Source organism: Chenopodium album, chromosome 9 (assembly GCF_948465745.1).
Source record: "Chenopodium album chromosome 9, dcCheAlbu1.1, whole genome shotgun sequence".
Taxonomy (NCBI): Eukaryota; Viridiplantae; Streptophyta; class Magnoliopsida; order Caryophyllales; family Amaranthaceae; genus Chenopodium; species Chenopodium album.
The window spans coordinates 4,522,746-4,547,347 of record NC_137842.1 but is presented as its reverse complement, the minus strand read 5'-3'; the positions used below and the strand labels follow the sequence as shown (position 1 = coordinate 4,547,347).

General features: G+C 33.3%; 4 protein-coding genes across 5 annotated transcripts; 1 reads left to right on the top strand and 3 right to left on the bottom strand.

The window, feature by feature from the left end:
- Window positions 1-4,540: 4,540 nt before the first annotated feature.
- LOC145558290 (ubiquitin-conjugating enzyme E2 variant 1D-like) lies at window positions 4,541-7,639 on the top strand. The gene is made up of 4 exons (XM_081619484.1): window positions 4,541-4,700; window positions 5,701-5,840; window positions 6,491-6,616; window positions 7,166-7,639. The coding sequence occupies exons 1-4, from the start codon at window positions 4,667-4,669 to the stop codon at window positions 7,304-7,306; spliced, it is 441 nt and encodes a 146-aa protein (XP_081475610.1). The 5' UTR covers window positions 4,541-4,666; the 3' UTR covers window positions 7,307-7,639.
- Window positions 7,640-8,791: 1,152 nt separating this feature from the next.
- LOC145558289 (uncharacterized) lies at window positions 8,792-12,536 on the bottom strand. 2 transcript variants are annotated; one of them, XM_081619482.1, is made up of 4 exons: window positions 12,371-12,530; window positions 12,152-12,252; window positions 9,975-10,167; window positions 8,792-9,232 (listed from the first exon to the last, which is right to left on the bottom strand). In XM_081619482.1, exons 2-4 carry the CDS (start codon window positions 12,203-12,205, stop codon window positions 9,102-9,104), a joined length of 378 nt encoding a protein of 125 aa, XP_081475608.1. In that variant the 5' UTR covers window positions 12,206-12,252; window positions 12,371-12,530; the 3' UTR covers window positions 8,792-9,101. The 2 variants fall into 2 exon arrangements, with proteins under 2 accessions (XP_081475608.1, XP_081475609.1); XM_081619483.1 differs by having other exon boundaries at window positions 9,134-9,272; window positions 12,371-12,536.
- A 2,579-nt stretch (window positions 12,537-15,115) lies between these two features.
- LOC145557347 (uncharacterized) lies at window positions 15,116-16,354 on the bottom strand. The gene is made up of 3 exons (XM_081618534.1): window positions 16,228-16,354; window positions 16,038-16,116; window positions 15,116-15,896 (listed from the first exon to the last, which is right to left on the bottom strand). The coding sequence occupies exons 1-3, from the start codon at window positions 16,352-16,354 to the stop codon at window positions 15,116-15,118; spliced, it is 987 nt and encodes a 328-aa protein (XP_081474660.1).
- A 16-nt stretch (window positions 16,355-16,370) lies between these two features.
- Window positions 16,371-24,321, bottom strand: LOC145557346 (uncharacterized). Its single transcript, XM_081618533.1, has 3 exons — window positions 24,256-24,321; window positions 20,787-20,796; window positions 16,371-16,897 (listed from the first exon to the last, which is right to left on the bottom strand). Exons 1-3 carry the CDS (start codon window positions 24,319-24,321, stop codon window positions 16,371-16,373), a joined length of 603 nt encoding a protein of 200 aa, XP_081474659.1.
- Window positions 24,322-24,602: the final 281 nt, after the last annotated feature.

Here is a 24,602-nt window from a genome sequence, read left to right as displayed (position 1 = left end):
TTGTATATCATTATCATTTTGAGGGTTAAAAATATATTATTAAGACAAATTTATAAGTAAAATCATTATTACTCATTAAATTATTTTATTTTAAAATTTTTGTGAAATATATATAAGTAAACCGCTGTCTTTTATCTTTCTACTATTAACATATGTTAAATGTGGTACACATTTATTTATGTTTTCGCTCACCTAAATCAATGGTATATGCACTTAATAATAATAATAATAATAATAATAATAATAATAATAATAATAATAATAATAATAATAATAATAATAATAATAATAATAATAATAATAATAATAATAATAATAATAATTGTGACGGGTTGTGGCTGATGCGGCTCATCGGAAGCGGGTTAAGTATGAAGCTCGTTGTCTGGCGATTGGATATGGTTTCATTCCCTTCTTCTTTTCTTCGCTTGGGGATTTAGAGAAGGAGGTTGTTGCGTTGCTGAAGCGGATTCAAAGGTTCTCAATGACGCAAGACATTGGGGCTCGTGCTGCAGCTCACATATTCACTAGGGTAGGCTTTGCTATAGCTAGAGGAGTGGGGGCCCAGATTGTATCTCGGCTTCCCACTAATTTATTGTAAGTTGTATGACTTTGTTGTTGAGATAATAATAATAATAATAATAATAATAATAATAATAATAATAATAATAATAATAATAATAATAATAATAATAATAATAATAATAATAATAACAATAATAATAACAACAACATTAATAATAATAACATTAATAATAGTATTAATAATAATGTTGAAATCTGCTCTGCTCGGCTCTGCTCTGCTATCTTGAAATCTGCTTTGCTCTGCTGACCCCTGCTCTGCTCTGCCCAGAAGCTCAAAAGAACAGGGCCTACGTGTTTTTAATAAATATATAACAAACTAAATTAAAGTAGCAACAAACCGCAAATTATTGTAAACAATTATACTAAGATTAATTCATTAAGTTACATAATTAAATGACAAGCTAAACAAACAAATCATGCAAACTGTGAGTCAGTATGTAAGATAAAAGAGCATTAAGGGAAATAGGTACAAATAAAAAAGCCTAAGTTTAAAAATATGAACAGTAGGGGAAGAGCATTAAGTATGAAGAGTGATGTAACATAGTGCGGAATAAAGCCTAAGTTTAAAAATAAAAATAAAAATAAAAAGGTAAACGGATCTGGATATGGCCATATGGGTATTTTAATTAGACCCGTATCCAGATTCGCTTTATAGCTCAGGGTCTGGATCCAACACCGATCCGTTGGGTCCAAAATTTTAAAATCCATATACGTGAAAAACAAATATGGATCCACTTATCCAAATCGGGTACGGATCCATTGTCATCCCTAATTATACCATTAGGTTATATGTTGTCTTAGTAACATTATTATAACTCACGCACAATGGTACAATATTTGATGTACAATTTACATACTTCTTTGTACCATTTGACAAATATTTATATCACTACAACATTATTCAATGGTACTATATACCTATTTGATGGTATGTATAATTCAAAAATGAAACGGGGTCAAACAAAAGTCAGCTCACCTTCATTGAGCCCAACCCATGCGAATTTACATCTCTACCCTCCTATTTACACTTATGAGCAAATTAAACATCCAATGGTGAACGATACAAGAGAAAAATGTTGTAGGATGGTTTATTGTTACATAAATTAAATAAAAAAGTATAATATGGATATATTTTGTCATTAAATTTTTATTGTAAATCATATTGGCAGTTAGGGCCTGTTTTCATACGATTATTTTCAGTTCACTTCAACTCTAATAAGTTCAGTTCAGTTCAGTTCAGCTCTAATAAGTTCAGATCTAATAAGTTCAGTTCAGTTCAGCTCCTAATTTCCTTCTCTTATAAAAGATTTATTTCAATTCAGTTCAGCTTTAATAAGCTCAGTTCAGTTGAGCTCAGCTCTAATAAGTTCAATTCATTTCAGTTTAGTTCAGTCAATGAGAACATGCCCTTAATGCAAGTATGCAACTTTGTAAATAACTCGTCGGTTATCTCTAGGATTTCTCTGTTGGGGGGGGGGGGGGATTCAGGTTCCCAACGAAGATTATTCTAGCCTCCATTGCTAGGTTTTTTTTTCTTTAAGGTTTCTTTCACTCTTCTCCCTTTTATCTCGATCATTTCTTTCATATCTTTTCGTCTCGGTCTCAATTGTAAATCTTTGTAAAGGTATCCACTGGTATTTTTACCGGCAGTATTGAACTACTCATTGGCCCCTAGATCTTGAATTAAAGTATGAATGCAGAAGTCATTTCAAGAGTTTGCATCAATAAAATATTTATTAATTAAGCTATATATATTATTTCAAAACAACTACAATATGTGTATTAGGTTAATTGGAAAGGAATTTCATCCATTGCCTTCCATTTCATCGCATATACTATTAACATAAGTTTATTTATTTGATGAGGTAGATGAGTTTTTAAGCTTATTTCCTAGATGGTTGATAAGTTGCATTAAGTTTTTTTTAAAAACTTATTTATTTATTCCCTCCATCATTTCAATATAATTCAAATTTTTTCCCATTTTATCCATTCCATAAAAAATAGTACTCCCATGCACTATCTCCTATCACATCCACTTTCTTACGGAATATTAATTAATGAATAATCTTTTAGTCCCTAAATATTGCCTAATTGCAATTTTTTGGGGTTAAACATTTAAAACTTTGACTATGAACTATTCTCGTTAAACAATTCAAAATAATATAATTGCATATGTTCTTGATGGATTCTTCTTGATGTTCTTCTGTATTCTTGAACTTTTGGAAAAAGGCTATTATTCATCTATCCGAAATTTGTGACGAAGTATGGAGGCAAGTTGGTGGGCCAACTTACGCAAGAGAATTTCGCACATGTACCTTGTAACAATGGATTATTATATTAGAAATATCAAAGTTCAATCACACAATGACACGTCCCTTGAATTCTGACCTACTTTTGGAGAAATGCAGTTGCTTTTGATAAAAGGAGAGAGATACTTGAGGATGTTAACCAATATCTTTTGGATCGCTTTGAGGAAGTCTGGAGGGTTCTTGGTGATGATACTGCAAACATGCCAAGCTTTCAAGAGCAAGAAGATAAGCTTTTATAAAACGGTTTCCCCCATAGGTGCTTTGCGCTTAATTTAGACGGTGTTGCAAAAAGGTGCATGCCTTTAGGGACTACAGTGAATGGAGGTCTGATAAGGGAGTGCATTTGTAAGCTCAACTATGCTTATTCCCTCAACATGGTGTTTGTTATTCCTCATTATTCAAAGCAGAGATTCTTGGTGTTAAATATGGATTGGAAGTGGCGAGAAGGCTTGGTATTAATATGTTACAGATTTAAATTGATAATCGGGCTATAGTTAGAGTGTTAAATGATTTTGAAGCTTGTGAATGAGAGTGCAAACATGACATAGCTATAGGGATTTAGGTATTCTATGCCCAAGTTCATGAATCATATTCATACGCACCTAAAACAAGATCGCATGCATAACACACAAGAATCACATAATTATACCATTGAAGTGTGAATTCCACGTAGCAAGTTGATTGACAATTAAGGAGAGAATAAAGCCCCATGCGTTGCTCCTCTATTTAGACCACGAGATTTGAATGAGCCGCCCACCAATATTAGATTAGTCAAGTGAAGCGGAAACACCGTGATCACCACCTTTATGGACAACCGGCACCACCACGAACACCACCACCGTTTCTTAAAAAAAAACCAGACTTTAATATGGAAGTATTTACAATTTAAGACACGTCTTAGGGGCCATGAAAAGTCCAATGAAGCACTTGATAACATCTTAACAACTTGTCTTGAAAACATTGAACCCAAATTATTATATTTACAAGGAATCTTTTTAGTCTTGTTGTGTGACTATGGACACATGTTAGAAAATTCAATTATGTATAATTCACACTTTATAAAATACAAAGTAGAAAACCTTCGTTTTTGTTTTTGTCCAATTAGCATCACAACTTTATTTGTATTACTGCTTTGAGAGTGGAGTTACAAGTTTACAACAATAGCAATAATTAATCCTCATTTCTTACTAGCTTCTTTTTAAACATTCGTGATCCTTTCAAGGGATTATTCACTAAAAATTGTTAGCTACAGAGTTGCGTTCAAAAACATGTTGAGGAGTTTTCTAATTGTGGAGCAATAGATCCCCTAGTAGCTATGTTTGTGAATCTGCCTCGGCTTCATTCATTTCTTAGTAGCACTAGATTCGTTTGTGATCCTTGCGAGAGACCACTCACCATATGTTTTACTCCGTTTGTAATAGCATGAACTCTTTTAGGTGCTTGCAATTTTGCAATCGGAGATGCTCATAAAAGTAATAATTAGCTTGTCTTTTTTTGACGAGACAATTAGCTTGCCATTGAAAATGGTCGAATCCTCGCTTTTTTTTTTTAACCAAAAAACGGGTCGGTGAGAAACTGGGATTCTTTACTCGTATCTCGTGAGTCGTGACCGTGGGCTGTGGCCTTTCCTTATTAACACCCCATTTCTTCTCTTTCTCTCTCCTTTGTCCCCAAACAAAACACCTCTTCAGTCTTCACCATTTTCTCTCTCTTTCTCACACACTTTGCGTCAATTCTCAGTACCCCTTTTTCCCTTTCGATTTTATTCTCCAATTATGACGATTGGTTCTGCAGGATCTAGCGTCGTCGGTAGATTCTACTTCCCTTCCTTTTTTCATATTAAAATTTCAATTTTATTTATTTTTTGGTTTTGTATTGGGTATTTCTTGTTTCATTTAGGGCTATTGTTTGTTCTTTGAGATTTCTTGTATGTTAATGTTATTTTTATGCTTGATCGATTGATTTGTCATGTGGGTTTTTTGTTATTCTGATTGATTCAAATATAAAAGGATCTAATTAATATCATTTGTTTTGCTTTCTTGGATCCAATTTAGGGTTTGTTGATTATTGGCTGATTCAATTTTGAATGATTTTATCATTGCCATTTTTTTTTTTCATGTTTGGGTATTGAAATTTTGTAGAGTTGTTTTTGTTATGGATAAGAGATGACTTTATGGAATTGGAGATTGGTATTAAAGTTTTGTAATATTTGTTGACTTTACTATGTAGATTGTTGTTGTTTCTTTGAGAAGCCATGGTAATTTGAAACCAGCTTTCTGTACTGTAGCATAGAATAACAGAAGCTTAATTTGAACGCAATGTTTTGGACTTTGTCAATATGTTTGAAATGTTAGTGTTTAGGGGAGTTTATCTATCCTTTAACAGGAGATGAATCTTTCTATTAACTAGACCAGGCTACTAGGTGTTGAGTAGCAAGAGGAACTCTGCATTTCTCTAAGAAGGCCTAAAGCGGGGATAGTGAATTTTACCGGCAAGTCTGATAGTGAATCTTAATGGGAGCATGTGTCCTTTTTTAGAATTTTAGTACTTCATATATTAATCTTTTGTTAGCCTGCAATTTCCAAATGATTCGTCTTCTAGTATTCTGGTCCTTTTTTAAATTGCTTGGGTTATAACTTATAAGCCATGTGCCCATGTTACATGTTTTGACTTTGAGAATGTAAGATGACATACCGTTGCTATTGCTCTTATTGGCTAATTTAAGTTGCTTTTAGACATCAATTGATGTTTCATTTAAAGCTGCAAAAGTTTTTATATCTAATTATACTCTGTTGATTTGGCTATGCAGTTCCCAGAAACTTCAGGTTGCTGGAAGAACTTGAACGTGGTGAGAAAGGGATTGGAGATGGGAGTGTCAGCTATGGGATGGATGACAGTGATGATATTTACATGCGCTCTTGGACGGGAACTATCATTGGCCCTCACAACGTGAGTTGTGTTTTCCTTGTTTTATTTTGCTGCTTTTGGACAAGAGTACATCTTTTTACATCATTGTTTTAGATGATGCAGCCCCTCATTATTGTTAGTGATACTTTGTTGTAGGATAATTGACTAATAATACAGCTGGATTTATTCTTCTTTAGTATAGTTGATCAGAATTTTTCTGATTGGCTTTGTAGAACTTAGATCATATTTTACTTTTGTTATAGTGCTGGGGTAATATTATTAAGCTGTCAAGATCGAATATTGTGTTCATAATTTCTCTAAAGTCTAATTTAATTGAGAAATCCATATTGTTTCATGTGCGCTTGTGGAAGAAACTTATTCTCTTGTCCGTGATCTTCAATTTTCTCTCTTTCTAGTTCTACTAGTCCTAAACCCCATTCCCACCAGGTGTGAGAATCAGCTATTAAGTTTTGTTCTGCTATTTACTTTTCGAACTTTATTTATTTCCCTTTTCTTGGGTTCATTTGGCCTTGGATTTTTGGATTGTATTGTTGATCATTTGACCAAAGAGGTTTTAGTTTCTGGTGAACCGTTGGATGTGCATTGCTTGTGCTTCATGGTTCATTTGTGTTTTCTTTTTTATTTTTTGTGGTTGTAGTTTATTTGAAGATTTGTGTCGGTTTTTGTATCAGAGTGTACATGAAGGCCGCATTTATCAGTTGAAGCTTTTTTGTGACAAAGATTATCCAGAGAAACCTCCAACTGTTCGCTTCCACACAAGGGTCAACATGACTTGTGTGAATCCTGAGAGTGGAATGGTAATGTTTAATTGTCAATAGTTTTCTACCTGATGATGTGAAATGTATGTATCTTTTTTCCTTTTTATGACCTGTCAAGGATGTCCCTTTGAAGATTATGTATTCTCTATGATAAATAATATTTCTACATCATGAGGTCCTTTGCAGCTGAGGAAAGTGAAGCTGGTCTCTTGTAATTTTGGTTTGATTGTCTTTACCTTGGGAATTATATGATTATGTGACTCTATCTCCATGTGTTCAACCCCCCCCCCCCCCCCCCCCCCCCCCCCCCCTATCAATTTTAATTACCACTGAATACCATATCTGTAATAATTGAAGCATAATATAACAATATGAAGTTTTTGTTGTTCTTCTCCTTTTGAAAATCAGAAGTATGTACATTCAACCAAAGTATGTATTGCATATGATCTGTCATGTAGATGGCTGATTTTCTGTTAATATGAGATGGAACCATTTCTGTTAATCCATAACATTTCGTTAATTTCTCCATTTTTTATCCCGTGCCCTGTAGTCTGGGAAGTCACTTATGTGTAATGTTGTGGGTGGCAGGTTGAACCAAAGAAGTTTGGAATGCTGGTTAATTGGCAGAGAGAGTACACTATGGAGGACATTCTGACTCAGCTGAGGAAAGAAATGGCTGCACCCCACAACCGGAAACTTGTTCAACCTCCAGAAGGGACCTATTTCTAGTTGAACCTACTTGTTTAGGACACCCCTTCTTAACAAGTTGGGCGTCCTGAAACAAAAGAACCTGAATGGCCTTATAATTCAGTACATAGTTTAATTATGTCTGCTCTTGATATGGAAATATTGAAGGAAAAAAGTCCCAATATTGCATGCTGATTGATTTCTTCAATCGGATTCCTTAGTGTGTGTTCTTGTAAAACAGCTTTTTTAACTTTGAGACTTGAAAAATGAAAATTCTAGTCAACTGAGCCACTAGTGTCTGTAATCTGTATGGTTAGCTGCTGAGCGAAGTGGTTAATTGCCGGCTTGCTGAAATCATTGATTTACTGTTTTTGATTTCATAGTATGCTTATGTGATTCTAGCTCTTTCCACTCTTAAAAACTGTTTACCATGTCTGTCTGTGTATGATACTACAAACTATTTGAAAAGTTTGTGAGGAATCTGAACCTGCCTGCTTGCTTGTTGAACATTTGATTTTTATTCAAATATTGTGAAATTTGAGCAGGATTATCTACTAGTTGATAATTGAGTATGATTAAAAGTTTCAACTTGAAATTTTCGAGTTGCCTGCGTGATGGTTCTGTGAGAACTTGAAAGATTTACAAGTAGAACATAAGGCTAAGTTGTGTTATTGTGTCATATATCACCCAGAGCTTGAAAGAAGTTGAAATGCGTAGGGAGTGTATGATATATGAAGTATATAAAAGATAAATCTGGTTCATGTGCCTTGGTGTTAAGAGATAGTTGAAGCTTAAAATCCTGAAGAATGAAGAAAATTTGCGGTGTTTTTAGGGCATAGAATGCTAGTGAGGTAGATAAACAGGCTACAGATTATACACAGTAGCAAACTATGATAGGAATGGCATTTCTATGTGTTAAGAGTCGGAAAAATGAGCGCATAAATTGCGTTACAGAGTAATTGATTATAACTATGTCATCATCAAGCTGATGCATCCCAGTTAGACATGTGAATACATCGACTTTCCAAAAACTTGGACAAGGAAACCTCAACCACCCGATCAAGCACTGGAGCATCTTCGATTATGGTCACTTGCTAATGCAGTTGGACATGTGAATACATTGACTTTCCAAATATTTGTTTTGTCGGAGTTCACAGCTAGTGTTGTACCACAGACGTTAAACACTGCACCGTGCATATAAAACTTAAGGTAATATTAGTTGATAATCAGTCCTCTATAGTAACACAACAAATCAGAAGCACCATTAACATCAGCAAGCTTCAAAAGCACATTCGCAACTTCGCTTTTCTAATTCAAAAGACAGCTGCTGATACATATATTAGATACAAATGGACAACACTTTGCCTACTTATTGCTACTTCAACACCTATAATCAGTCATTAAGTTTGTACTTAAATTTATTCTTTGGTGCATCATAGACTCATGGTTCAAGCTATGCAGTATGCACCGAGATATGGGACAACGAAACTAGGTGCAATCTAAAATAGAACCAAAAGAAAAACAATAGACCAAGGCACAAGTGCAAGGAATACAATCACCATAGTAAGGCCAACTAGTATGGGTTTCTTCTGTCAGAGAGTTTACATTGATTTATCGAGAAGCCTCGCAACCATTATCATTCTTCTTTAGTTACATACAAATGATACATCTACAAATCACCAACATTATAGAGAACTTCCTTGGAAGTGATTCCCAAAGAAGAATTGATGCAACACTACACTCAACTTGAAGACATCAAGGTGATATTTTCCTTGTTCTTCATCCTTTTCACTAAGCAAAATGTGTAAAATATACGTACAAGATGTACCATCTACTATCATGGTTCAAGCTTTAGTGATACAACACGCGACTGTCTGTTGCGTTTAGCCGCCTTGACAAAGACTACAGACAAGCAGGAAGGGGCCCACCATGGCCGACGAACCTTTTGCTCCCCTTTCAAGCAAGCCACTGAACAATATATAAAACGTCATGCAGTCAGCACATAAACCTGTACTTAAAAGCATTAATAATGAATTAGTTCGCCTATAATTAAGTTAATGTTGAGAAGAACTTTGTATTCTTGCAATAATTATAGAGCTTCAGCATTTCAATCATGAATTGTTCCAAAAATACGCTCTAATTCACAGCATACATGATAAGCTAGATTCACATGCTTTTAATTCAAACTGAAGAAAGCAACTAATGTTGTTCCACACATATGGATCGACAAAAATCTAATGATGTGGTTTGAAAAACATGCACCTGATGAAAATCGAGTAAAGTAAAAATAACATAATTTATACTTGATGACAAGTATGGCGAAAACCGTCATTACAGTTTTCTGCTAGTCAAAAGTTAAAGAAAGTTCTAAAAAGGTGAAACCTTTTTTTGACGAAAACTATGAAGATCTGAGAAGGCATTCTTTGCTTAACTAGAGTTAAAAGATATCCACTTTATAATTATGAGTTGTCCTCAATTACTCAAGCAACTAGCAAATGCTTTTCTTTTGCCTTCTTTGCCTCAAACCATGAAGCCAACACATGATTGGTTTTCAGACTTCTGATGCATAAAAGCAAGATCTTGTTACCATTTTGTGTTGCTTCTCTCTCTCTCTCTCTCTCTCTCTCCCTCTCTCTCCCCACCCCCCCCCCCCTCCCCCCCGAAATAAATTGGGTGCTTTATGAAAATGGAAGATAAAAGATGTTGGAACCTTTTATTCGCCTCAATTCCTTGCAAAGTGTGATGAAGTCCCCCCATTTCATATGGCAGCGCCTAATAAACCTAAGTATCTGCTCTGTTGTGAACATGGACATTCCCTCCAAGTACTCGCCATTAACACCATTTTCCTTGAAAATTTGGCGGTAGCTACCAAGATTTATTTCTTCTAACCACATACCAACATCCTGCAAAGAAAAACATAAGCTGTATAAGAAGTACTGAGACTCTCTCCGGTAAAAAGAAAGAAACATATTGAGAGCAACTTGGTGTGCACAATTGAAATCATCATCAAAATTCAGCACATTGATGAGAGTAAGCATTAGAAACAAAAGCAGTAAAACATCAAGCAAACAGTCAAATAACAAAATATTTCAAGTTATCTTTATTCCTTGCATTTCTTAAAGTTCATCAATTGAAGCTCTGTGAAAGAGCAGTGCGTAATAAAAGAGAACACTCCAAGAAAATCAAACAAAGGAGAGGAGATCAAGCATTAAAAACGATAATGAATTAGCACAAGAAGCCATGCCCAAAAAAATCCTTGATCAAACCAATGACACTCCAATGAAGAACAAAGACAAATCAGCTTAACAAATTATAATGGAAAATCAAGCCAAACCAAAATCAAAACTTTGACCAGGTGTTACCAGGACATATCACTTTTACAGGTTTTATGAATGTAATGAATATTATTAGAATTTTGGTTCAATGATGAGAATCATAAATGTTATCGAATACACAAATAATACTGCTTTTATAAAAAATGGTGCAATGATTTAGTCAAAGAAACATAAGCCTTTTTCCCCAAAAAGTGATAACATTACATACAATGAGACCAAAGCCTAGCAAAGCTGAAATCAAACACGGAGTAGAACCCCATACAAAAAATAGTAAATATTACCAGGTCCTCTAGGTGAACTCATCCAGAAAAACTCAGGACAACAAAAGCCATAATGGAAGGAGATAAATCTGATAGCTCAATTTATAGTAGAATAAATGATGATCACTTTTGTATTCATGCAGTAGATTTACCAGACACTAAAAATCCTCAACAATCACCAAAAGTTAAGAAATGATTTTCTTTTATATAAAAAGTGGGACAAGTGTGTAATGGGTCGTATTCAGTTATTGTGTTTCCAGGTCTATAATCTCTTTACAGAACTGAGAAATCAGAAGTGTGTTGCTAAAAAATGGGGAAAAGGATATTATTGACCTAAAAGTCTAAGGCAAATTGAGCGTAGGAAGGAGAGGCAAGACAGTTGGTAGATAGTTAAGGGGTGTCTATGGCTCCATGCTCTGAAGTTAGTCAGTCATCGATGCTCTTGGCAAAAATTCGAGCAAGTGGAGGTCTACCAAATGATATTGGGAGGTGAAAGATCTAGACTTTAACTAAATTTGATTGGGGAAAGTCAATTCAACATATCCATAGTACAACACTAGTTTGAAGAGCCAAAAAAACCTCTAATAATGTTCAAAGAATTAAAGCAGCAATATTGACAGCACATAGACATTATCTAACAAATGATCATCTCCAATCAGAAAGAGATTTCCAAGTTCCAAATGTAATGTCCTTTATTCCAAAAGTCTGAGCTGAATAGACCATATGCATAAGGAAAACATAAAATCATAAAGTCACTTTAGAGTCAAACTCTCTTCCATTGTACCTTAAATTGAAAATGGATAAAGAAAGCATAAGCTAAAAACCCTTCAAAGTTTTTAACAAGTATTCCTTTCCACCTAATGGAACCATTATCATCAACGCGCCAACTAACATTCCTCATTTCTCGTCTCGAATCCTACTGAAGCTTATCAGTCGCCTCTCTTAACCAATAATACAATTCTCAATCCAGAGGTTCTATAATCTAAATTCAAACAACATTTAAACAGTTCATAGCACACTTCCTCCTTTTCCTTCGGGAAACTTCGAATCATCCCTACTTTCGAAAGGCAAATCAGCTCAATGATCATATATAACATAATTAACACTTCATGTCACATTTTGCCAAGAGTTTAAAGTAGTACTCATGATTCATGAAGCAATGAAATTAACAACAAAGTACACATTAAAAATAAAGAATTAACATGAGAAACTTTATGAACAGTAAAAATTACACAAAAAATAATTCAAGATCCAACTCCAAATTTGGCGAAATTGAACACAGAAATCAATACCTCAACAGTCCAAATGAAGAAGTCCAAAGGCTCAGGCGGCCGTTCGTTGTTCATCTCCCAAAAAAACACAAAACAAAAACCACAAACAAACCAGCAAAACCCTAATTTCACAATCACAAAAAATCAAAAATCAACATCAATTTTTTTTTTTTAAAAAAAAACCTAAAAATCATCGACAAAATCAAAATCAAAGAAACACAAAATCAGTACCAAAATTACCAGTTAAAGTTAGGGCAAAAAGATGATTATCCTCCACTCAACATTTGACGATGAACTTCAGTTGAGCACGAAAAAGGAGAGAGAAAAAAGAGGAGAGAGAAAGTTAAAGGGAAGTTGCAGTTTGTTTGATGAGGAGGAGAGAGAAAGACAGAGAGCGAGGAAGTTAGGCGCGAGTGGGTTAATTCGCAAACTTCTAAAAAAAAAAAAAAAGTGGACCCCAATTTTTATTTTTATTTTTAAAAAAAAATGATTTATATAGTATCTGAGGAATATAGGATTTTTAAGTTAATAAAAAAAGAAATAAAAAGGTACGCTTTAGGTCCTACCACGTGTTGGTCTAAGCATAATCCTAATATCACGCCCCTTTTTATTACACGCGCATTTCAGTTAGTAAGTAATTTGTTGAGTTGATTTGATTTTCAATCATTGTTATGGAAAGATGCTATGAAAATGATCCATATACTAATTGCTTACTTTAAAGGTTATAAGGACTAAAGAGTGTAGACTTATGTAGTTAGTATGCTGTTCCATCATCCAAAATTAAAGTTATGTTTAGTTTGCTTTGTTAAGTTACTAGCTATTGAAGTTTAAGGCTATATATAGTTTGCGTCAATGAGGAAAAAAAAAAAAAAGAGAAGATAAACAAAGAATACAAAGACTTAAGTGGTTAAGTTAAATTAGAGGTACATTACCTACCCATTAACCATTTGGAATAATGTGTAACAGTATTATAAACAATGTAGAGAGAGAAAAATAAGGAGTGAGAAACACAATAACCTAGTTAAAGTTTTAACCGGCTATCGTAACATGGTTATTGAATAAAATAGTATATGCCCCATTTTGCAAGACTCCTCGCCTATATAATAGTTGATGATGTGGTAATGTAAGGATTTGACACAAATTATAATGATCAGTAATCCAACAGTAAGATGCCCTTGTGGATTTATGTGATTCGATAAAATTAGACCTACATGCATCCACAGGTGGAAAATTCAAAATTCACTGTAATGGAGAAAGAACAAAACATACAAGTAGTCTTAAATATTAATATTGGCTCAAAAATGTGTCAAAAGGTGTGATCTCTAAATCTCTAATTGATCACCTAAATGGTCCTTAAATAACACAAGGGAACTCAAATAAAACCACAGAGACATAGAGTAGTCCCCAGTCATATCTCAAAGAGTCGTGATATGGAGAAAGAGAATAAAAAAACCCAGAGAATTGAATAACCTTGTCCGCCCGGTCTGACTAATCGACTTAGCCCGACCGGGCATGCCAACAAGCAAACCTGATATGACCATATTATGAAGCTTCCCTTATTCGCCTTATCTCGTAGAGCGAACTCGATTTGTAGGGCTACCACGAACAAAACATATATACTTCCTTTATAACTAATACTTGATCTATAGACACCTATAAATGTCTCCCCGGCCGAAATACGATGATGAGTAAAAAATTTCATCGTCATTTGATTCGAGTAGAGTATTGACCTGATTCCAATTGACCGAAATACGATGTTAAGTAAAAAATTTCATCGTCAAATATTAACCTGATTCCAATTGGGTCGGAAAGTAGGCTTCTAGAGTTTTCCAACGATATATTATTTGTTTTAATTTGAATTCGAGATCAAAAGTTATGATAAAAAACAAAACCACAAAAACTAGAATTCCCTTGCGGCACGACATGACGTGGTAGTGGTTGATGTGGCGCGGTGATTTCGTGGGTTGCAGGCATCTTTTTCTGCTCTTTCTCCCTAATACTCTTATTCTCTTTATCTTCCATCTTTCTAAACCTTTAAAAATTTCCCCTTCAAGTGTTCTTAGACATTAATGCTTTAATTACTTAAAGCTCTATCGGCGGTCCACATTGTAAAAGGTTGATCTTAAATCCTGAGGGTTTCAATCTAAACTCAATTTTTTTATTTTATTTAATTTAACTTAGTTTATTTGATTTTTATATTTTTATTGAAATTTACTAATGGTTTATTCATGATGTGGTTGCAAAGGTTCGCAATCGAAGTAAGTCGATATAATTATTCTTTTATTTAATTAATTCTACAATATTTATTCTTGCTGCTACCATCATGTATAGGGTTATTTTCTAATTATTAATATCATGTTTATGCGTTATATTAATCTTGTTAGTATAAGATTCTATTAATAATTTTGTTGTATCATGTTTAGGATGCTTTAATTCGTTCCTTTGGTTATATTATCAAGTTGCTTCCAATATTTTATGCATGCATGCTTATTTAATCTATTTGATTTATTTAATGTATTTTGATCACCCATATTGCATGATTAAGTAGGAATATGTAATTGAAAATCATGCCTAATTAATAAGATAATTTGGACAACTGGTTTAGATTCCCATTAATTTTGTTGATTAACTCAGTGGTCACAATAATTAAATTGATGTGCGCATTAAATATTCAACTGAGTTAGATTTTTTTTTTTTTTTTTTTTTTTTTGAGGCAAAACAAGCAATTAGATTGACATAAATCAAGATCCACCAAACTTAATAAACTTTGGGGGAATGAGTTCATACAAATACGCTCCTTATCAACACTCGTGTCCCATCGTGCAACACAATGAGCCACAGTATTAGTTGCTCGTTTAACATGAGAAATGGAGAAAGATCTAAATTCAACACTTAACTTTTGGATATTATCAAAGAAAAGGAAGATCGGTGCAACTCCCAAATGATTCCTGTTGATTGCTCGTACCACTGACAACGCATCACCTTCTAGTATAATATCATTAAAGCCCAATCTCTTCGCAAGTAGCATCCCATATCTAGAAGCCCCAGCCTCAGCAAGCTCTGGCATCCAATGAGCTTCAACATACTCACTGCAGCAGCAAGTAACCTCCCCTGTGAGTCACGAATCACAACCCCAAACTGCACACCAACATCATTTGCCAAGTGAGCATCAACGTTCACTTTAACCTTGTTCAATGGTGGAGGAGACCAACAAGTAGGGGAAAGAGAACAAGCAATATGTGCAGCACCCTCTATCTTCTGATTATACACAACGTAATCAGCACGTAATTTGACAAACTCGGAAGCAATTAACATAGCATTCACCTGATGAGCGCCATTGAATATATGTGTGTTTCTGCAGTGCCAAGCTGCCCAAGAGAGAGCAGCAAACTCCCTAAGCCTATCCTTATCCACCTTCTTAGCCATCCACACAAATCTGTCAGCAAAGGAGGAACATGGAGCATCTACAAGCAACTCACCAAAGTCACTGCAATTCCAAATGGCAACAACATACGTGCAATGAAAGAGGGAATGCAAGATGGTCTCAACCTCGAATCCACATATAGAGCAGTCCCTATTCGGTCGAATGTGGCGTCTAAACATTACACCCATAACAGACAATTGACCCTTGCAAGTACGCCATAAAAAATGAGATAGATTTAGAGGGGCTTTAAGCCCCCATATCATACTCCATATATTTTTCTCCCTTGCATAATGATACAATTCCCAAGTCATCAATCTTCCCATCCTTCCCAACCAATACCCACTACAAACAGAATATATTCCATCAGCAGCAGGCCACTAGAAACGGCTATCTCATTTCCAATTTTCCAGCTGAGGGATCTCAAGCATAGCACGCTTGTCAGCTTAAGTGAAAGTAGTATTCAGAGTATCCAAATTCCAGCACCCATTTTCAAAATCTATCAAGTCACTCACACGAAGATCACTAACACTGTTCAAGTTGGGAGTAGGAACAAAATAAGAGCCTTGTCCATTCAGCCAAGCATCGTCCCAAACTCTAATATCTCGGCCATTCCCCACCCTCCACTTCAACCCCTCCAACAATAATGATTTTGCCCCTCAAATACTCCTCCAACTGTAGCTTGGATCAAACCCCCTCAAGGCTTCGAGAAAATCTGAATTATTGAAATACTGGGCCTTAAGCACACTACCCAACAAGGGACATTCATCATTACTTAACCTCCATGCTTGCTTAGCCAACATTGCTTGATTAAAGCATTTAAGATCCCGAAAACCCATGCCCCCATCGATTTTGGAAGGCAAAGAGCTTCCCAAGTTTTCCAATGCATTTTTTGAGCCGAGCCATTTGAGCCCCACCAAACTTCGCCAGAAGAGAGTGAATCTCATCAATCAAACCACCCGGAATTCTGTAAATACTCATCATATAAGTAGGAATTGCCTGTGTTACTGCTTTTATAAGGACTTCCTTCCCCGGATAAGAGAGCAACTTTTCCTTCCAACCCTGCAACTTCTTGCAAATCCTCTCCTTTAACCCTGCAAAAATCGCCTTTTTCGATCTCCCAATTATCGTCGGTAAACCCAGATATTTCTCATGTCTGTCCACCTCACGAATACCATGTTTCTCAACAATTTCGGCCCTTCTCTCGCTAGTAAACCGTTTGCTAAAAGCTACTTCTGTCTTGCTTAGATTAACACTCTGACCGGATGCTCTTTCGTAGCTACTGATAATATCAGAAATTTTAGAGCATTCATGCAATGTAGCTTTGGCAAAAAGGATACTGTCATCTGCAAAAAATAAGTGAGAATTGAATATTGTTTGTATGTCTTTTTGGTTGCAATTAGTGAATTAATACATGTTGCTATAAGAATCGAGTAGAGGCCAATACGAGTGGCATTGGGTTCATGGCTCAATCCGTACTATCATCCCTGAATATCCAATTATGGTTTATTAAGACCACTATGCAGTTAGCTAGTATTATCATGGATTATGAATAGGGCGTAACCTTCATGGATCAAATCGTTTGTTGCCTTCGAACTTTTCGTGGTTGCTTTTAATAATCCATGAACGGTTTACAAGTTCCTTAAAAACTTGTTTTGGGCTCCCTACTTTTTTGTCATGTCAAATCCAACTTCGTTCCTATAATTGCCAAACATATTCATGTATGCTCCACGTAGGCGCACTTCGAGCGACGTCTACAACCTCACATTAATTGAGTCTCAGAATCTAAAATGCTAAACAAAGTACAAATATTATTTAATAAGCTAATTAACATTACTAAATAACAACTTGACTGGGATGGTAATTAATGCCCATGTTTTATAGAATATCTTTGGTTGTTTAAGTTGAGTATTTGAATCCCTTCCTCCATGTTTTAACACTCATAGTTACTTTCACTTTTATCTTGTTTTGTTTTATACCCTCTGACAAGTTCTTTCATATATACCCTTTATAAGTTGTTTTTTTTGCTTTTATTTGATTTTTCCCCCCTTCATACCATTTGATAAATTTTCACCTTTTTATTAGTATTATTTTAAATTTTAGTGGATATATAAGAAAATACCTATTATTCATTTATATGACTAAAAAATGCAAAGTATTTAATTAAGATAAGAGGAAAATATCTTCATATTTTTTGGAACAGGGCTCCCAAAAAGTTTAACACGACCCTGCTAATAAAACCATAAAGTAGTCCCTACGCATATCTCAAATAACCTTCATTTGGAGAAAAAGAAAAAAAAAACTTGGAGTATTGAATAACCATGTTCGTCTGGTCTGGCTCGTCACGCTTACAAGAAAATATGATATGACCGTATATGAAGCTTCTGTTGTTCGCCCTCTCTGCCACCCCGATAAACAAATATGATATGACCGTATATGAAGCTTCCGTTGTTCGCCTGTCTGCGAGAGCAAACTCGCCTTGGAGGGAAACCACAAACAAAACATATATACTTCATAATTAATACCTGATTCAAATCATATATTAACAAGAAGGAAAGTAAGAAATTGATCATGAGTGCAAGTGGAATAGGGAATGGATAGGGTTGAAAGCATGAAACATGCATTATTATTAGAAAAAACCAAACATTAATAAGGCAGGAACGGGGTAAAGAGTGTTTTTTTTTTAATTGACTTGAAAAGTTTGAAGCAAAGGATGATAAGGGGTAGAAGGAAACACATTTGACTCACTTTAGATTGATAAACCTATTATTATGCGTGTATTTACAATGTTGTCCCAAATTATAATCATATCCCAAAATAGAATTAGGGTATTATACTATATCCATGCAACATAAATATATGTTGAATTGCATTAATTAGTTCATTGATAATGCTATTGTACGCTAAGTTTTATATTATACGCTTAGCAAAATTGATCATCTCTCTTTTGCAAAAGGAGAAACATTGAATGATGTATCATTCTCTGGTAAAAAGTTTTCCTACAAAAAAAAAAAAAAAAAAAAAAAAAAAAAACTATAAACATGCATAATACAGTTGCATATGTATGAACTAGTTAAATATATTTGTCAACTAATGTAAACTGTGATTTTTGTATATCATCCCTTAAAATAGGTGATGATGATTAAAAGATAATGTTCTATAAAATCTACACATTATTTTCATCCCATGTAAATAGCGAAGTTTGATTTTTGTATGCATTCAAAATAACATTATTTAGACCCTAAATATAGGAAAAATTAATTTGATGAGAATATGCTTGATTTTTTAAATTGAGGCTATAGCTAAGTTACCACTTCAACTTTTTTTGTTTTTAATTTTAAATCGAGAAGATTAACATTGATATCACTACAAGAAAATAACCTTTTCGTAGCGATTATTTTAACGTTTAGTATCGATTGTAATTGCAACAAAAAGCTTTCCCAACGAATGGTCATTCGATACAATATCTCCCGTTGCCTAAAAAACATGCGTATGATCTTTACAAGATTCGAACATGCAACTTCAAACTCTTATATTAAATGTTTTACCAATAAGCTATGACATATTTTATATATTTACTTTTAAACAATATTTATATATCTAGTGTTGAAAAGGCTTTTCGTATTGATTTTTAGGATTTAGTGGCGATTGTAAATGATACGATTTCTCAAAATTATATAAATGTGTAAAAAAAGTGTGGATATGTATTATTATGTTTTCCGTATCGATTTTATATGGAAAAACCATAGCGATTGTAAAATGATACGACTTCCTTAGTTATTTCACAAACAAACTTGCATATTGTAGCGAATGTACAATCACTACGAAAAGACATTTTTCTTGTAGTGATATCAATCAAACAACCCATTAAACTTTTGACTTACTTGTTTCATTAACAATACAATGTATTTTTTCTTTTGACACTTTTCGACAATAATATCGATCGATTTTCTAATTTGAATTGTTGCAATAAATCTTTTTAAAATAATTAATTTTATAATTTTTTTAATTCAATTATGTACTTGCTAATACGTTTATGAATTAATGAGTGTTTTTGCAGTTTTTCGATTTAATTTTTTTGCAGATTTTAGTAAAAAAAAATGTTTTCTATATAATTTAATATAAGATTTAGGTTTAGATTGCCATGAGTGTAATTTATGTGACTGTCTTAACTTTTCATTTCATTTTTGGATTCAGATTAAATTAAGCATGCTCAATATTTTGTACAATTAAGCTCGTAATAAATTTATTTGTTACTTCATTTCTTGATACTTTATTAAAGTATTTAGTAAAATTTGAGATAATTTATGCATTGCATGTTTTATTGTTTGTTATATGCCTAATTATCCATATTTGCATTCTTAAATGCCAGAATTGTGAGTTTAAAATGGTAGAAATGTGAGTTTAATTTCTTTATCAATAAATTGAACTCGACTACTCGAACATTGCATTTACTCAAAAATTTTAATCTAGGCAAAATGTTATAAGAATGTGCATTGAGTTATCACATCAAGTTATTTATAGTTGTTCATTTAATGTGACACACGGAACCAAAAAAAAGGATATTTCTTTCTAAAAGGGACAAGTGGCACTCTATACTTAGCAAAAATAAATAATGTCTTAAAAAATCAAAATTTATACTCCCTCTATCCCTTAATACATGACACAGTTAATGTAACACCTTGGAAATTCCTTTTCTTTTAAAATACATGTTTTGCTTTAGTAAAATACGAAATAGGAAAATCTAAGACATTACCGTCACCGTGAAAATGGCTAAAGCAGTTATCAAAGACACATAGCGGAAGACTATCTTTAAAATCATTCAAAACAAGTCAACTTAAAAGGGCAAATCAACGAAAGTGTAGTCAAACCAAAGTCAAATGAGGTTAACCTACAACTTGGAACCATTGTAGGCCCTTAACAAAACCAAAATAAATGTTTAAAACCATTGTGTTAGTCTCACAAGCAAAAAGCGATAAACTACATCATATATATTCTTATAAAAAATAAGCATGATTAGCTATTTATTTATGCTCACATGCATGAGCTTCATCACCTGAAAAACTTCTCTTTACTTTTCCTCCACTACTTGTCAGTTGTCATTAGAAATGGGTTGTTGTAGGGCCAAGATAAAAACAAAGTCAAACAAACATACAACACACAACCAGCAATGCTGAGTACATAAGCGTAAATTGATGACACTAGCATGCTTTAATCTATCATCACACAACTTACCTTGTTGCACCTATACACAAGCATACAACATATGGCACAACCAATTAACAATTTACTAAATTATTTATTTAGCATGATTACGCATCGAACGGGTTTCCCCCTAACCTGTCCTAATAAAAGGGTACTAACACGGGAGCTAACCGTGCCAGTATAAAAGAACCACTCGTAAGTGGCGGAATAATTCCTGCATAATAAAAAAAGAATATACAACGTCGTGTACTCTCAGTAGAAGTTATGGTTAAATATAAAACTCCATAACTCCCTTCATATGTTCATACTCAAGGTATATACGTTCCAAGAGTTTTGGTGCATAATCTCTTTCACTTTACGTTGTTTACATATTTTTTAGACTTGGTGTTGACTCTCAAACTATAACACAATCAATCATTATAAATCATTCAAGCAATCAAACATACCAATTTAATTATTGAATAATTAGTGACCATATAATTTAATATTGAACCCTTTTTAAACTACCTCGGTGTTAAATAACACCTTAAGTGCATAAAGCACCACAAATCCTACCCCTAGGTGTTTAGAGCACCTTGAGTGCACTTAGACACCAAAATATAATTTAATCCTCGTGTACATAGACACTTAAATAGATCATTTCTCATGCTAATAGCATCAATACAAATTATATAAACCATAATAAAATTTCCTTTCAATATTTAGCTTAATTAATTAAACAAGCTCTCCATCATGCCAATAATAAAAGTGTGATTCATATTCAACATGCCAACATAATTAATTTTGAACATCGATTCACCACAAATTAAATAATCCATACTTGGCAAATCAATCAGCAACATCAGTCCAATCAACCATTCCAATATCAATAACTATAATGAATTACATTGAAATTAATTAAACAAAGCCTAGCATGCTTCTATACACTTAAATAATTACCAAGTACGTGAACATACCTTAAATATGATTTTAAAATCGCCACAACTACACGAAATCTCCTATAACCCAAAATTTTAAAGATACATTAATACCTATTCAATATAAATTTCCAGCAATATATACACTCTTTAAATCACTTTTAAACCATCTAAAACAAGCTAAAAATTAATTAAAAACCCTTACTTTTATTTTCAATTAATAGGTAATTAAAAATCCTTTCAAGAAACACAATTATAACCTTTATATAAAAATTCCAGCTTTATAAAAACCTGTTAAATTGTTGTAATTATGATTAAAAATATCTAATTTGATAGTTTTAATCATCTATAATCAATTCCCATCAATATATAGTTATTTGGAAACCTAGGGTTTTTAATTTGGGCTTTTAATTCAAAAACTAAATATGAAAATTATATGCATAATAATTATAATCAAACATCATAAAAATCATCACACAACCCAAAAAACAATAATTAAATCAAGTCTATATTAGGATTAAACAAAAAGAAGATTTTTTTTTGTTCAAATACACGCACAACAAGGGGAGGGGAGGACGGCTGCCGCCGTCTCTGATGGTTGCTGCCGGCGAGTGCTGACGGTGGCCGACCGGTGATGGTGGTGGCAGTCGGCCACCCATGCATGGTGTGTGTGTGTGTGTGTGTGTCATGTGATGTGAGAAGAGGGGGAGTTAAAGGAGAGAGAGAGTTTACCTTTGGGTATTCTCCACCTTGGACAAGATCTAACTTGCTCATAAGATGGGTATTTATACCCCTTCTCTAAAACCCTCATAAGCTTAAATTCCCTTTCTATCTTTAGTGATCCCTTCTCCAATCCAAACTAGTCATTCTTAAAAATTTCATTGATTTAAAAACTTCCTTTTATAACATTATGTGCCCCAAAGTTTCTAAATGATGAAATAAAATATTTTCAATGCCATTAAATAATAAAAATGGTCCTTTATTTAAATAAAACCTTTTTAAATTAATAAAATACCATCAATAATTCATTTTGAATTATTTAAATACTTTATGAAATACTTATTTAAATTAAAATACGTATAAAAATACGGGGTATTACAGTCAAACATTGCACACATACAAATGCACTAGTTTGACTTTATTTTTATAATTAAATATTATTGAAAATTATTTTAAAATTATATTATGAAACTTTATATTAAAACTTATCTAACAACATATTTTATGATAAAATGTATTTTTATTATGTTAGTAAGAAAATATAGTCAAACCTAATGCAATGAATAGTGAAAAAAAAGTCCAACGTCTCGGGTATTATAGGACGGAGGGAGTATATGTTTACTCATGATATTCATCCTATTCAATTCTGTAATTGAAAATTTAGGTTCTTCACCTTATTACTCCCCCCGTCCCTAATTTACATTTCTACTTCTCTCTATTATGTGAGGAATAAATGCTAAAAGTAGGAATGTAATTTAGGGACGGAGGGAGTATATGATAAAGCACGTCACACCAAGAATATCGTTCCCAAACTTTTACGAAATACATAATGCTCCTCGACAACTACTTCTCCATAGGTCCATCCTCAAATTTTTTGACCCATTGCTAATAAATGGGTCAGATCAAACTTGTAAAACTTGACCATCGATTTTCTTTAATATATAAGAAATAATATATTCATGTGAGATCTGGTTGTATTTGTCACATTGCATATATTATTAATATCAAGTTTTTATAATTTTCATAAAAATAGAGATATATTCTTTTAAAGACGCGCCTTGAAGACCGTGAAAAGTCAAATAAGACAAAAAAAATAGGGGCACTTTTTAGCAAGTTGGATATGTTTTTTTTATATAATTTTATTTTTTTTCTTACAAGTACCATAAATGATGAATATTCAAATTAATAATGTACCTTAGATTAAATCTAGCTTGTAAGTACATATAAAAACACCAAAATACAAAGAGCAACCTTAGAGCTCCCCTTTTAGATTTAAGAGATTATGAGATCGATTCTCATCATATGTCCTTGTGGCTCTCTAAACACCAAAATAATAATACAAAGAACAACTTTATACATGAACATCATCGTGTTTCATGATAAAAAAAAAAACTTTAAAATCTTATACAAAAAATTGAAATTCAAACTACCTTTTCCTTTAACAACATATTAAATAATTTTTATTTCTTTCATCATTATTATTAGGGGTGTGCCAAAAAGGACCGAGCCCGGAAACCGGACCGGATCAGACCATTGGATTCCGGGTCAGTCTTCGATCCTCACAAATTGTTGATTTCAGGTTTCCGATCCAGTAAAAATCAGAATATTCTAATCCGAACTGGAAAATATATTTTTTAAAATTATTATTTGAGTGAAAATTTTAAATTTTATGTTTCAATTTCTAAAAAATTTAGGTATTAAACTTGTAATTTATAAGTTCTAGGTGCAAAATAGGAAAGTATGCAAATAAATAAAAACAAGACGGTAAAAAATGATGTATATAAAAAGATACGGAGTATTAAAATGCAAAAAAAAAAATAATAGTTTGGATCGGACCGAAATAAACATGTCTAGATCGAAACCTGAACCGGTTGATTATGATCCGATCCCTGGTTCTCAAAAGCAGGAAAATCCGGGTTCTGGTCCATTTTGGTCCGGTCCGATTTTAGACCGATGCACAACCCTAATTATGATTAATAAAATCATCAAAATTACAAACGAAATTGACAATCAAAATCGCTACAAAATTTGTAATTTGCCATAATCGTGTAGAATATAGTACCAGTACTAATTCTATATAAAATAATCTATCTATCTATATATTATACTAAAAGACAAGCGCCTCAATGTGAGGATGACAAATGTCACTCTCTCATTGGCTTATTTTATGTATAAAATATATCTATATAATTACTATTTACATATTCAA

Coding starts and splice junctions, on each gene's coding strand:
- LOC145558289 (XM_081619482.1), bottom strand. CDS start 12,205: ATGAACAACGAACGGCCGCCTGAGCCTTTGGACTTCTTCATTTGGACT. Junction 10,168..12,151: donor TCTTCATTTGGACTGTTGAG/GTATTGATTTCT, acceptor TTTTCTTTGCAG/GATGTTGGTATGTGGTTAGA. Junction 9,233..9,974: donor GGAATTGAGGCGAATAAAAG/GTTCCAACATCT, acceptor TATATTGTTCAG/TGGCTTGCTTGAAAGGGGAG.
- LOC145557347 (XM_081618534.1), bottom strand. CDS start 16,354: ATGTTGGCTAAGCAAGCATGGAGGTTAAGTAATGATGAATGTCCCTTG. Junction 16,117..16,227: donor GGGGTTTGATCCAAGCTACA/GTTGGAGGAGTA, acceptor TGAATGGACAAG/GCTCTTATTTTGTTCCTACT. Junction 15,897..16,037: donor TTGATAGATTTTGAAAATGG/GTGCTGGAATTT, acceptor TTCTGTTTGTAG/TGGGTATTGGTTGGGAAGGA.
- LOC145557346 (XM_081618533.1), bottom strand. CDS start 24,321: ATGGACCAGAACCCGGATTTTCCTGCTTTTGAGAACCAGGGATCGGAT.
- LOC145558290 (XM_081619484.1), top strand. CDS start 4,667: ATGACGATTGGTTCTGCAGGATCTAGCGTCGTCG. Junction 5,841..6,490: donor CTATCATTGGCCCTCACAAC/GTGAGTTGTGTT, acceptor TTTTTGTATCAG/AGTGTACATGAAGGCCGCAT. Junction 6,617..7,165: donor TGAATCCTGAGAGTGGAATG/GTAATGTTTAAT, acceptor TGTGGGTGGCAG/GTTGAACCAAAGAAGTTTGG.